Raw genomic sequence first — 15,540 nt, 5'->3', positions numbered from 1 at the left:
ATGCAGTGAGGATTGAAGCCATATCAAAGACAATGGAGATTGCTGATCTTCCTACAGTGCGGGATGTTATCATCAAGTTTAAGGCACTAAAAAACAATCATCAAGTTCAAGGCACAAAAAAACAATTTTTAAGATTGTTATTTATTGTTTTTATTTCTATTTGTAGGTCTAAGATGATGCATTGCATGAAAAGATGTAATTACATGTAATGTGAATTACATGTGCATGAAAAGATGTAATGTGAGTTGCATGTAACCTTATAATTTCTCTTCTTGTTAGACTAGGTCAAAGTTGGTTGAGTTGCTCCCACTTTTTCCTCCATCTTTTTCTCAGCTCTTGTGCTTATATAAAGGAGTGCCCCCTCGTTGTAAAATAATCTTTTGTCTTATATTGTATGCAAGAGAGCTCTGGAGAAATTGTGCCAGGAGAACTTTGTTTGTGTAACACTATTTTGAGAGAAAAGTGAATACAAAGGAGCAATTTAGACTTAACTTTGACTGAGTGAGATTGTTACTTATGTGAATTAGAAGCTTTGTCTGTAATTCGCATACGTTATCTTTGATTCATGTTATCTTGTGTTCTTGGTAATTGAATATAGAAGAGTTAAGAAGCAACTCGAGCCAGAGCTTTGACTAGGAGCCATTGTAGAAATATATAGCTAGAAGCTTTGTCTGTAGCTTATATTTCTTTCTTAATTCACAAAATAGTTAAGATATCTTTACTTTTAGAAGTCTTTGTTCCCTATTAGTAAAGCGTTCTCCATATGGAAGTACGATCTAACTTAGAGCCAAACCGGTACACTTTCAGCTAGCCTTTGAGTTAGTGTTAGTTTATTGGTATCAGCATTTCCAGCTTTAGATAGAAGTGTAGTTAGAGATTCACATTGCCGATTACTCGTTCCATGAGTAAGTGGGTTCTTTCTTGAAAGTTAAGAAGAGAGAATATTGGTAACACCCATTTTTACAAAATCTCTCGACTTCTTGCTTACCTTGAGTTGATCCAAGGAACGGTGAGAAGGGGGAGCCTTCTCTTTAAGGTAGGAGAGACTTTGTCTCACACATTGTGGCTGGTCATTCTATTTTGTGACTGAATTTTTACCCAAAATTGTCGGCTGCAAAATATCCACCCAACAATCTTCATATTTCTTCTTCTACAGGCACGTTCCAGTAAGACATATTCAATGCCATCCACTATTTTCAATGAGTCCTCTTCAAAACATCTTGTAACTGAGTCCCCTCACGCTGAAGAATTTATAATTGCTGTCTTTGTTTGTAGCCACTGTTTTCAAATTAATCTCAAACTTCACTGTGACTCAACACTGATTGGGCAGGCTTCTTGGTCTTGCATGGCTTCATATATACATCTTCTAATGCCCCAGTTTAAGGTTTGTTCATTCCTCTGTGAAGCTGGAGATGGTATGCAAGCTTTATATCTTGGAAATGGAGAACAATGAAAAGGCTCTGATAATGGGTGTCCATAAAGATTTGTCCTTTTAATATTAGCTGTCTACCATAGTTCTGAAAGTGGCATCTGAATCCTCTGACTGTTTTCTTAGTGCTGCAAATGCACAGTCATCAAATGAGATTGCCCAGTTTCACTCTTTACCTGCTCCGTTGACTCTCCAGTTTTGTTTACACTTCTTAAAAAACAATCTCATTGCACTTAACGGATACTTTATCTTACTGGCCATGACTCTATGTAACTGAACATTAGGATGCTTTATACAGTAAATATTCCTTGCTTTTCTGATCAATCATCTTGTTCTGAAGCACCTTGTATTTGTCGAGCATCTTGATGGAAACACCTTCACCACTCTCCATACACTTGGCAAATCCGACCTTGCATGTCCCAATTCATATTTGCCCACATGAGTCCTCACTTGCTGCATCTGCATTTCCCGTTTGTGACACTGCTGCAGATAATACTTTCGCTGCAGAGGAAACTGAGAAGAGCTTGTCCATAGTGTATGTTCAGAGGCTACTGCAAAAGCTCAACAATCTTGGCTCACCACTCATGGATGGTTAGAATCTGTGCATAATATATGTGATCTCAGTAGTACAATGCAATCAACATATTTAAATACTAGCTTCCCATCTTCTCAGCCAAAATAATGGAGGCTCTAAAATTTGGGCTCCATCAGGTTGTATGCCAAAACACCACTTGAGGAGGATGAATGAGGTTCCTTGATGCACTGGGTCATCTCCAAATGCATCTACATGTACTTAGTGCTCCCAATGAGAAAACGTAAGGAATTGATAGTGATATTCCCCAAGGATTTCTTGCTTTTTCCTTGGGCTTAATATTGACAAAGAAGATCCAAAAGGCACGATAAACAACTTGTAGAGCCCAGGGTATTTAAAGCTGTTTTCTAGACATTGTGAGGCTCCATATAAATTAGGGGAGACTGATAACAAAAATCAGGTCTAACTAAAGCTGGTCCAAAAGACTGGGATCATGAAAAATTAGTTTTAGTTCTTCAAACTAATTTTATTGAGTCTGACTGAACACCACTCATATTTGCTCCTTTGGAAGTGCTAGAGTAAGAGGTTCACAAGTAGAGGTTTGGCGATGGATATTCCCCCTCTCAAACATTTGCTTGATTTGGTTCTCTAGTTTAACACTCTAAATGGATTTAGTGTGGTTGGATGACTGAATGAGTGACAACAGGTTTGATATTTTTGAGGTGGGAATATGATACACAAAGTAAACAAATTTATGCAAGGTTACCTTTTTAAGTAATGGTCTCTTATCTTTAAGGTGATTGAGAATCTCAAGTAAGCTAATAAGTGAAGTTGGCAAATGGTGTTCTTTTCACTGGTTGGATCATAAAGCTGTTATTTAAAAGTATGGACTGCAATACTGTATTTTCTAGCATATGGATGGATGGTATTTTATGTTGTTGAGGCAATCTCTAGTGTCATTAGTCACCTGGCTTGAGTTTTATCCTTGGTCAAGATAAGACCACCATATTCTTTGCCATATAATCTGCCATGTTTGGCCCTTCCATTAGGTAGAGGACAGGGATCATTTCATCTTCAGATGCCACATTTACTATGAGATTTTCAGAAGATAATATTGCCTCTATAGTGATTTAGGTAGCAATTTCTATATTTTATACAGATATCTATACTGATGTTGTTAAGCCGTTCATCTGAGGGTGACCACCCTTTGATGCAGATCCTTAAATGATCTCCTAGGATTCTAGAGGCCCTAGTTTTATCATCTTCTTATTCCAGCACATCTAGGAGACTAGCAACTCTAAACAGTCTTTGAATATCGTTCCCTCTCATATGACTTGTGAGTCTATTTCTTGTGTGGTTTTCATACCATTGGTCCATTGCAAATGGAGACCCCCCATTTTGTTTTGGCGGGTAGGAGTCATTGTCTTAGGTGGTTTTGGTTGGCAACATTTTTTCGAGTCTCCAAGTCCGGGGTGAGTTTGAGCAATTTTGGCTCATTGGGAAGCAATTTATGCCCAGGGTTTGTGTGAGCACTTTGATGCCACTTAGAGGAATTTTTGTAACCTTAGTCCAAGTGGCGAGTGAAATTTTTGTTTGGGAGAGAAGGGTTTGCATTTTTGAGAAATGGGACGAAGTTTGTGAGAAAACCAGGTCTTGGGGAAATTTTGCATCTTTGGAATTTTCCCTCTTGGGGAAATTTCGCATCTTTGGAAGTCTCCCTACTGGGGAAATTTTGCATCTTTGTAAATTCCCATACCTCCTCATTTCTCTGAAAAATCTCAAAGGCTCAAGGCTTTTATTTTATAGTAGCTTAAAGCATTGCAATTTTAGAACAATGAGGGGAAGGAATAGATAATTTTCTAAAGGGTTTTCCTCTTGGGGAAATTTCCCCACATTGAGTCTCCCAAGTTTTTCCATCCTCTAAGGCATTAGAAGATCGATTTATGGCATGAGGGCAACACCATGAACAAGAATAGAGCAAGGAATTGCCAAGGAACTTTCAATTTCAAATGAGGAATTTTTAAGGATACCATGTCTTGGGAAGATTTCGCTTTTTCGGAAATTTCCCTCCTCTCAAGATTTTCCCCAGCCAACTATTATTCTTTGTTAATTGCCAAATCCATCCTACCTCAACAAAAGAGGAGAAAAAGTGACAAAAATTAGAAATAATTAAAAAAAATAAAAATAATAAGTGGTTTTGGATTATGATGAGATTAAAGTTTGCCTCAACTTTGCAAAATGGTTGGTCTTAAATTGGGATGGAGTTTGTTTATTATTGATGTGATTTTATTTTCAGATTTTTTTTCACAAGCTTAATGCTTTTCTCCTTTGTTTTGCAAGGTGAATTTAGGGAGAAGGGCTGAATTGAAACTCATCCTTGGAATATCTTAGAAAATCAAAGCACTACGGTGCACATACCCTCCATCATCATGCCAACAAAAATTGGCAAGGTGAATTCAAGAAGGAGAAGCTGGATGGTAAGGTGATGATCAAGTCCTCAAGATTTCAAGCCAATACTACAAGGAGACGACTCAAGCCTAAGGACTCAAGTGAGAAGGAAGGATTCATGGTCAAGCTATCAACCCACAAATTCAGATTGCAATCAAGAGGAAATTCAGGTTAGCAAACAAGATCCAACTACATGAGGACATGTCCAAGGAAAGTCAAGAGAGTCAAGCTCATAGGTTCACGAAAATGCAAGTGATTCAAGTCCATTTCATGAGGAAATCTTGAGGGATAGTGAAAATCTCAAACGTTGGGAGATGCTTTCTAGGAATCAAGTAAAAGATACTTTTGCGATTTTGACAAACATCTTATATAGGTCAAGACTCAAAGCACATGATAAGAATGATGACATGACAATTGTTTGGCTCCTTCAATTAGAAAATTTCAGTTAAAAGCACAATTAATCAAATCATGCTAAGTGTCTTTTTGCTCATTGGCTATCAAAAATCGTTGTAGTTTTCTTATTGGCCCGTTAATTGATGCCTTCATGTAATTCGTTGGAAATTGGGCCACCCTAATCAGGGTTCGTGGGAAGAAATTTGGGCCCTTGATCTTGAATCAATCTTGGCCGTTCATTGTCATTGAACTACTATAAAAGGCCAAGGCCTTCTCATTTGTAATTCTTTAGTTTAGAGATTAGAGGAGATTAGCTTAGAGATTGGAGATTAGAGAGCTAGAGTAGAGTAGGATAGCTAAGGGAGAGACTTGATCAAATTGTTACTATAATGATTGTAAAAGTAAATGATAATTCATTGTTGGTTCATCATGGTGGATTACTTAATATTGCTTTGTAGTATTGCATGGCTTTCTCAATCTTTTACTGGGAGTAGATTTATTTTCATGTTGAAGTAGTTTAGTTGAATGGAAGTTGTTGTAGATGTGTACTTGTTTGACTCGAACAAATTTGGGTCACTAGCCTCTTGCTGATGGTAAGGGTTCTTGCATGGTAAGCTAATGAAAACACTTAACTTCAATTGATGTTTAATCTTTGGTTTGCATCTAGATGACTGGATTGATGTGAAAATCATTTGTGTATTCCTTAGAGGCTTGCACTAGGTGGGTGGAGTCGCTGTGAGATTACACCTAGTAGAGTCCAAGTCCATCCATGATTCCTTGCACTTCTAGTTAGCGATAGAAGTAGTAGTAAGTTTAAGTTGGAGTTGAAGTGAATGTTTGAAGATCGAAAACTATATTTAAATGGCTCATTCTGAAGCAAATCTTTAGAAGTGCAAGAGTTGATATCCATTGAATGCATAGCGTAAGTCCCTTTGTGATAACCAACATATCACATCATAAAACTGAGTGAAATCCACGATTAAGAAGGAACCTTGAAGTCATTTCATGATCTTACTTTGCAAGCTTAGCATGAGAGATGACCTTATATCAAGAGAGGATGGATTGTTTGGTTTTTCTCCTCGAAACATTAAGTATTTGATTTTGCATCTTGTAGTGGAAGAAAACTCACATTAACATGTCTTTCACAACTTTTTCCTTGAGATAGTCCTTCTCCACAACATGGTTTTATGGTTCAGCTTCTCATTAGCACAGATGTACTTCTCATTGGCCAGGGTCCCAACCATAGGGGCAGATGTAGTTTTACATTAATACAAAGCTTATTCAAGCCTTGGATGTTAGATGTAATCCTAGAAGGGGTGCTTTGCAAGACCCTTTTTGACCCTTGACACTCCTTGATGAGCATACTAAAATCTTCTGTTGTTCCCTTCATAGTGATCTCTTGTTTTCCCTAGTGTTTTCTCTTTGGGATCTTGTTCCCCCTTCTTGGCTATATGTATTAGTTTCTCAACCGCTTGTGTGGGTGGTTCCTTGTTCTGTATTTCTTTGCTTTTGCTTTTTCCCTTTGTGGGACCTCCTTAAGTTTCGTTTTCTAGACCTTTCTATTGTAAATTGTTGTGCTTTTAAGTGCCACAACCTACTTTTGATCATTTGTGGACATTGATATAATTCCTTTCTTTCCCAATGAGCAAAGGGGTTAAAAAAGACTTGGATTGATTACATGCTCTAAGTATTTACACACAACAATTAATTGAAGTGATGTCTCAATCAATTGGCCCAGAATGGTTCAATGCCAAAAGTAACCAAATGCTTGCAAAACATGAATATTTGTTTCTTGACCTAATCCGACGTGGTATGATTATGATGGTGTTGTTCTTGGCAACCAAAGGATTGCCCACTATCTTCTAAGAGATCAATTACTTATTGTCATAGTAAATTTCATTTATAGTTTATTAACTATTGACTTGACATCACCAAAGTACGAACACAATTCATTTTCATGAGTGCAAACGGGATAAAAATGCAAAACAATTCCAAACTGAATAACAATCGTTGAGACACCTAAAAATGGTTATCACCCCTATCTCCCATTTTTGTCGTCTTTTGTCTTAGTGGTCAATTTTAGTTATTTTTGATCAATTTTGATTGATTCTAACTATGTTTCATTTATCATTTATTATTATCCTTCTTTCATTTATTTTGATTAGTTTGTCTATTTTTGTCTTAAGTTTAATTAAACAATAGTCATAATTGTTTAATTAATGTCCTTATGTCCTATTGTCCCCTTTTTGCATAAATAAATTTTAGCTGTTTAGCTTTATTGTCTTTATTTCACCTTTAATTTCAAATGGTGCTTTATTGTCTTATTGTAATTCACATATAAATATGTTATTATTTAAATGACCTTTGGGCTTTTGGAGGGAAATCTAATAATTGAGTTTATCAATTGGGCTTTTATTATTGATTGTTGGCTCTCCCTTTCCCTCTTATTGTTCATTTCATCTTTTGTGTCTGTTCGTTTTCAAGTCCGTTTTCCTATTTATTGGGCAATTTTCATCCATTTTTGGCCAACCACATTTTGAGTACCTTGTCCTATTATTTTTCTTATACTTGCTTTTCAAACATTGTTAGTGCAATTGTCGATAAGAGCAACAGTAAATCTGGAGGAGAAAGAAGAACAATGGAGCACAATAGAGAGTTATACTTTTATATTGTCAAGTCAATAGTTACTTAACTATAAATGAAATTTACTATGACAATAAGTAATTGATCTCTTAGAAGATGTTGGGCAATCCTTTAGTCGCCAAGAACAACAACATCACACTCATGCCAGATCGGATTAGTTCAAGAAACAAACATTCATGTCTTGCAAGCATTTGGTCACTTTTGGCATTGAACCATTATGGGCCAGTTGATTGAGACATCACTTCAATTAATTGTTTTGTGTAAATACATAGAGCATATAATCAATACAAGTATTATGTTACCCCTTTTCTCTTTGAGAAAGAAAATCAATGTCTAAAAATTATCAAACATAGTTCATGTCACTTAAAAGCTCGACAATTTACAATAGAAAGGTCTAGAATGAGAAACTTGGAAAGGTCCCACAAAGGGAAAGAGAAAAACCAAAGAAATACAAAGAAGGAACTAGCCACGCAAGTGGTCGTGAAACTAGTAGTGGTCGTGAAACTAGTACATATAGCCAAGAACGGGGGACAAGAACCCAAAAAGAAAATGAAACTCAACCTAAAGAAGGGGGAACAAGAACCCAAAGAGCACAACAGTTTACTATAGAAAGGTCTAGAAAGAGAAACTTTGAAAGGTCCCACAAAGGGAAATAACAATAACAAAGAAATAAAAAACATGGAACCACCCACACAAGTGGTTGAGAAACTAGTACATCTAGTCAAGAACTGGGAACAAGGACCCAAAGAGAAGATGAAACCAAAGAGCAATGCATAAGTGGAATTTATTTTTCTGATTGCAAATGGGATAAATATGCAAAACAATTCCGAACTGAATAATATTACTATAGACACCTAAAAATGGTTATTGCTCGTCTCCCATTTTTCATCATCTTTTGTCTTATTGGTCAATTTTAGTTATTTTGGTCAATTATGATTGATTTTAATTATGTTTCATTTATCATTTTTTATTATCCTCCTTTCATTCATTTTGATTTGTTTGTCTTTTTTCTCTTAAGTTCAATTAACTAATTTTCACAATTGTTTAAATAATGTCCTTATGTCCAATTGCCCCCTTTTTTGCGTAAATAAATTTTAGTTGTTTTTGCTTTGTTGTCATTTATTTCCTTTTTAATTTTAAATGGTTTTTTATTGTCTTATTGTATTTCACATCTAAATGTTATATTGTTTAAATGACCTTTGGGCTTTTGGAGGAAAATCTAATAATTGAGTTTATAATTGAGCTTATATTATTGACTGTTGGCTCTTCCTTTCCCTCTAACTTTTCATTTCATCTTTTGTGTCCATTGCTGATTGTGTTTTATTAGAAAACATCAATGGCCTATTTTGTGCACTTTGAAATGAAACCAGTCCCTGAATCCATTCTACTAGTCACATTGGTAGATATTCAGGTCCCATAAAACCACATGTACCATTTTATTGTTTCAGTGTTATCTCAATTCCCATGCTTTCTGAATGTCTACACAACTTATTTTTTAAATTTGAAAAAATACCAACTATTTTTTTTTGGCATATGCAAATGTCTGAAGGATCCCTTACATAGTTGCAAGTCTCTCATTTGGCAGGTGTTGGAGTGCTGAAAAAGGTTTCTTAGTTTGGCTTTATCTTGTTTAAAGGTACAAAAAGTATAGCCTGAACATATCTGGATGACATGTTCCCTTGCTTAAACCCAGGAACATGCTAGCAGACATGGTATGTAACATCCCGTTTTCTTGGGTCTTAATAAACAAATAACATACTCAAAGAAATATAGTTATCACTTCATCTTCACAGGAAGTTTGTTAAATCAGTTTCATTCATATGAAAGGGATTGACGGTTAAAATTAGTTAATATAATTTCTTAACTAAAACTTGAAACACCATCAAATGAAATTACTACAGAAATTGAAAACCACATACCTTGAAATTTGAGATCGAAATTAAAACTAGGGATGCTCCTGCAACCACTCGGGTTAGTCCACAAATACCACTATAACAATATCAGATGACGACTACCATCTAAAAACCGCTATCTCAAAATCAAATGATGATTACGATTAAATACCACTATAATTAAAATTAGGGTATCACATACCTCTGTATCAATTAGGGTATTGATTACCATTGGTTCATTTAGGGCTTTCAGTTATCTCGGTATCACTTAGGGCTTCTGTACCACTGATTCAATTAGGGCTTTAGATTTCTTTCCTTTTAATTACTTAACCGTGACAGTAACTCAAGATTGGAAAATATACTTATATTTGATATTGATATAAATGAAAAAAACTCATAAATCTATATCTTGCATCTAGGTGAAATGATGAAATAACTCAATTGATCTTACCTTTTTGCATATTAATCATAAAAGTGATAATACCTGTTTCCGACAACCAATTGAATGTATGACTAAGCTTTGTCCGATGCACATCTGGTAAATTATGGAGAGATGAAACATTGTCATGGGCTTAACCACCCAACCTCGGACCAAATCTTATCCCCACACGATCTCTAATGAGAAAGTGTTAGAATTGGTAATCTTTCCTTGGTTGTATTTATTAAATGGGATAAACCAAGGTATCCCTTATGTTGTTTGTCCTCTAGTCCACATGTGAGGACAAGTCTATTTTGTAATTCCTTTATTAAGGAAAATAGTTATTCCTCTTTAAGAGGATTATGACACTTTTTATGCACGCACTTATGAATGTGGCAAGCATTCACATAGGAGTTACAAATAACTCCTCTCATCTCTTTATAAGAGATGCTTCTCTCTCATTCTTAACACACAATTACGATGTAGTTTATGTAATGAGCCCTATGGCTCCACATTATCTCCTTCTCTCTCTCTCTCTCTCTCTCTTCATTCTTAGGCATTTGCCTCATTCATATAATTCACAAGGGGTTTTCTTTGCTTTCCCCTTTCAAAATCCTCTCCTCCTTTGTGTTGATCTTGGAAAGCTCTTATAAAAGTATGGTAATTATGTTTATCACAAACTCTCTTGGATTAAGTTATAATTCTTTATTTTTAGTTCATTTCAATTTTATTATTTCTAACAGAAAGGCCCTCCATACCCGAAATAGACAGGGGTCATTTTGCTATCCACTGGGCATCCTGGTATTATAACATACAACTTGGCAGCAGGAGATCACAATTCATGCATGAGCTTGTTAATTAAATTATATTAAAATGATAAACATTGAAATGTCATAACTGATTACTGTTTCATGTTATTATAGATCTTTTTCTTTTATCTCATCACCCATTTTCTTGGCTACACAGTCGGGTTAGTCCCAGGTGTTAGAAATTCTCAGAACAACCGGTTTTGTCAAATATATATGCATCCAGCATTTCACAATCTGTGATTTTATGATCATGTTCTTTTAAGATTCCCAAATTTTTAACTATCTAATTCTAATATCCATCGGTAAATGATTATGGATCCATACCATGTTTATCTTGGCTTCAACAAAAGATTCATAATACTTGTCTTTCATAAGAATACAGATACATTTTATATTCACAACCAATGTAGTGTGCCCGACCTGGGTCTACGGCTTAGCAACGATTAAAATTGCTTTGTAAATTATTTACTGGTTTTTCTTGAGAGTACTATCCCTTAACTCAGAGGCATATGGAAATACTTTTGTATAAGCTTGCTCTGATATAACCACCTTTTAAACAAGGTTTTGATTTAAAATCTATAATCTATTATGGAATCAACATTCTGATTTATAACTTGCTATTTAATACTTAAACTTATGTGCAACCATCATGGGGAACAAAAGATACTTTAACAGAATGCATGGAGTGAATCAAGTAATGTAGTTAATGGCGATAACTCAGGCATGATTACTGATTCATGAAAGATCAATTAAGTTCCCATCTTTTGAATCCATAATTAAAACAATCTCAAGGTTATAAAATCAGAAGGCAGGATATCAAGCCGTATGTAACTCCGACCATGTATGGACGTTATGTATTTGAAAAATATACTCTCTTATCGGTTTACCGTTCACAATATACAGCAGCAACAAGGTAAAATAAAGGTAAACGTACCATGTAATAAAAGCTGACTGATTTTGTTTTAATACTTCAACACGTGACCTGAATACAAGTTCGGAATCCTCTTTCAGCGACCGGAATTCTTGATCTTCCACTTATGTATTTCATTGCTCTAAACTCTTATCGCTGGTAGAAATTTAAAGGGAGTCAGAAGGAAATCGGAAACTTAGAGCTCAGTGATTAGTATATTTCTGATAACGTTTTTCACTCAGCTCCATAATAAGACGTAGTAGATTGAAAAAAAAAAGTTATCTGAGTGCTGAAGGGGAGAAGGAATTGTTTTCAAATCGAAACATGATATTCTATTAATGGTCAGCTGCAACCCTTTGGCTTCCATCGGTTTTCAAGAAGACTCTTCAGATATAACATAAATTCGAATTGGAAAAGGAGAGAAATAAAGAGGGAAAAGAAAATAAAAAGGTTGGGAAGAGAAGTTGGAAAGATTATAGGACCATTCGAATTCCAAGAAGTCTATACGAATTCTAAAACATAAATTCGATTAAACATGCCAAATATTAATCGGTTAAAAGCAAGAAAAATAAAAAGAAGAGAATAGAATTGGAAGATTATAATTCAAAAACTATAATAATTCAATTATTATAATTTGAATATATTATAATCTTATATGTACATGAAACATCACTTTATTAGTTATTAAATTATAATGGTGCCAAATCATTCTTATATAATATGCACATTTATAAATATTTATTAAAATAACATGATGAAAGATAAATTAAAATCTTTTGAGATATGTTTTATATTTTAACTCAATTATTGTTATTAAATTAATTATTTAATAACTTATGCGGTTCCGCAGATGTATCCTGTTTCAAGTCGCTAGATGGGTACTAGATCCTCTACCCATCTGCCCAGTGATGGTGATGCTCCTGCCTAATTCTTTTCTGACAATGCTTTCACCCCCTTCGACATGTTTCCTGCAAGGAAATTCTCCGCAATTAAATTATATTATCATAATGAATTATTTAATCATAATTAATCATAACAGTTAACCGTCTTTTCAATTCCATGAATTCGTGATTAACGATCAACTAGCATGTTACCTTCACTTGAAATCATAACGACTAACTATCTTACCATTTCGCTAGATTATAACAAATTAAACTGCCAACTGACTTCATGTGAACCTCAACGGCTATATTCCAAATTAGGTCAAAAATTGGGATGTAACATGGTAAATGATCACTTTCACAAATAATCTGCATCAGTAAAATTTGTGAAAGTTGTTATCTCATTGCATGAAGCAATTGCCCGAGCCTGCTCCTGCTTCAGAAGTGGCTGGTTCACCTTACGGCATGATTTCTTCTGCCATAGTGAATTTTTTTAAGAATATGAGCAGCACCGACATTAACATCAGATGTCTGTTCAACTTAAGCCAATAAATTTTCTATAGCATAGTGAAACTTTTAAGACAAATTGAGCAGGGGCTTCTGAGTTACATACACGTCTTTAACAGAGAAAGACATGAACAATCAAAGAGAAAGGATCCACAATGGAGAAGATCATAGTCCCTTATATTCACTAAACTATGACAACCAACATAGGAAATCTCCATATCATGCTCTGTCAATCTCTTAATTTTATCCATGCCTTCAAAGATTGCCCTTACATCAAATTTTGGTGGGAATGAGAGGAACCTGTAGTGGCTGCATGTTTGCTAACCCGTTTTCTTCCCTTTAATGGTGATAAATGAAACAAAGGGGAGTTTGTACACAGGATGCCTTGCTTCATCTAGAATGCATTTGAAATTTCATCTTGATGTTGGGTTTTCACATAAAGCTGTGATGAGTAACAGTTAGTTGCTTTTACAACTAGCCAATGGAAGTTGAGGGCAATTGCTAATTTCAAGCTTTCTTTCACAACTAGCCAATGAAAGTTGAGATGAATTGCTAATTTCAAGCTTTCCTCTAAGCTAGTAGTTTCTCTTTCATTGTTTGTACCATGGGAGTCTTGATGAGAAAGCCCCAAAAGAGTGAGCACTACTTCTTTGGAGCTCAACTACACCAGTTCTGCTAGAGTTTCCCTTAAGAGGCTTTTTCAAAATTGGGTTCTTCACAAATTCAGTTGGCCTAGTATCCATCTTACTAGAGCACTTCTTTAGGCTAATGACAATTCATTCATTATTAGTTTAATGTTAACAAGGTTTCAATATTCATGTACCAAATGTGCAGCTTAGATTTCTGAATATAGGTTCCATCATTGTATGGATAAATTATTTGCTTTTTCTTGGTGTGGACTCCTTTCCACCAGGTGTTACTTGTAACACCGGTTTAGATGAAGTAGGTTTTTTTTCATTTGTGTAGAGCTTGTTTAAGATTGAATGGGTCAGGTAGTCCTCAATTTAATGCTGGGACCTGTCAGATATGTAATTTCATAGCGAATTGAATATGTAAGGCTATATGGATCCAAAGGATGCTATATTATATTCAATATAGTCTAACTTGTTTGATCACTGTATGGGTTGCTCACAACATTCTTTGATAGCTTCTTGCCTATTCTGAATTGATATTTTATGGTAGAAGAAGCCACTTATGTAGTGCGAGTGTTTAATTAGTTATGCATTCATGTGAATGCCGTTCTCTTGTCTTGAATTTTCTAACTCTTGTTTTGCTCAAATTTTGAAGGTTCTTGGATTGGAAACTTTAAACATGGAAAACCTGGGATTGGACATAAACAGTTTTCTTGAAGGCTACAGGCAAGGAAACACTGTTAAAAAAAGTATCAAGGAATCTTCCTTTCTTGACTTCTTAAAATCAGTTTTTGACATTAGATCTCTGTACATTCTTTTTTTTGTGATTTGCATACTAATAGTCATGTGGAATATGAGTACACCCGAGAAAGAGGAGATATCGGAGAGGGAGAATTTAGGACAGGAGAAGTTGGCTGAAGGGAGGCATTTTAATGATGCCACTGAAAGCAGCATAGAAAATACAGAAAATAGTGAATCTAAAAGAAGACTGAAAGAGGATTGAGTGTATTAAATTGGCCATGTCCACATTGTACAAAAATAAATACAGAGTTATCATAGAGAATACTTTTATTGACGACTTGGAGTCATTAAGTTTATTAATGTTTTGAACAGGAATTCCTCACACCTGAAAAATATCGTAATTTTCATTACAGAGGATGCCAAACCATATATGGCCTGTTTATTTATTTTTAATATTTGTACTCATCTAGGAGGGCACACTGATGCATCTGCCTGTGTCACCTTAAAAGAAAATTTTGTTAAAGAAATTGTATTTGTGAGTGTACTCTTATTTGATGAGAAATGGACTAATTGTAGCAACTTGAATGACGTGGTTAGTGAGTTATAGTATTTATCAGTTCAAATGATGCTATTTTATTTTCTACTGCAGTTTGGTGGAATATTTACTTGCTTTCTCAAATTGACAGGCATTGCAGTGTATTGGTGGTATTATGTATAATTTGAGCTCAAATTGATGATATCCCGTGTATTTGAAATAATATAGGTAAGAAAGAAACCCACACTGATGGAAGGATTGTGAACATTTCATTAAAATTCTTGGTGTGTGTTTATTTGTGTTTAATTGATATACCTAAATAGGAGTCATAATTTCATTTACATGTGCTCTGATATGAAGATTTCGATCCAAATGTGCATGTGGAACATTGCAATGATTGCATACATAATTACACAGAATATTGCCTCAAGGCACTTTTAAACTCTTCTGTATATTCTGGATGATATAAGATTGCAATTTAGTTTCGTTGCTTCCCTATGCAGCAAGCAACATGCTTGTTTGGGAAAATTGAATTCATGAAAAAACAACTGTGCAAAACTGTAATTATGTTTGATTTAAACCCCTAATCTTATATAGGAACATTAGATGGGCTTGCTGTAGTGGAACCCCTTGCTTTCCCATGTTCTGAGGACTTGGAGGACAATATCTCTTGCACTGTTGTTAGGAGGACAATATTGGCATTATTTGACATCTCTTGCTCTATCTTCCTGATGATGGATCACGTAGTGTGATTCGAAACGTTGATGAAA

The 15,540-nt window shown here is 35.0% G+C and overlaps 1 protein-coding gene across 1 annotated transcript in view; it reads left to right on the top strand.

Annotated features, from left to right (window-relative positions):
* Positions 1 to 14,823, top strand: part of PDIL5-2 (PDI-like 5-2) — a 44,527-nt gene extending 29,704 nt beyond the window's left edge. The window contains exon 5 of the mRNA XM_089800066.1: positions 14,150 to 14,823. Coding sequence (XP_089656192.1) covers positions 14,150 to 14,497 — 348 coding nt within the window. The 3' untranslated portion in view covers positions 14,498 to 14,823. The remainder of the gene's footprint in view (positions 1 to 14,149) is intronic.
* Positions 14,824 to 15,540: the final 717 nt, after the last annotated feature.

The sequence above is a fragment of the Cupressus sempervirens genome, chromosome 9 (genome assembly GCF_028749045.1).
Source record: "Cupressus sempervirens isolate cs-2001-9-10 chromosome 9, ASM2874904v1, whole genome shotgun sequence".
Classification (NCBI taxonomy): Eukaryota; Viridiplantae; Streptophyta; class Pinopsida; order Cupressales; family Cupressaceae; genus Cupressus; species Cupressus sempervirens.
This window is presented reverse-complemented; position numbering and strand designations above follow the sequence as displayed.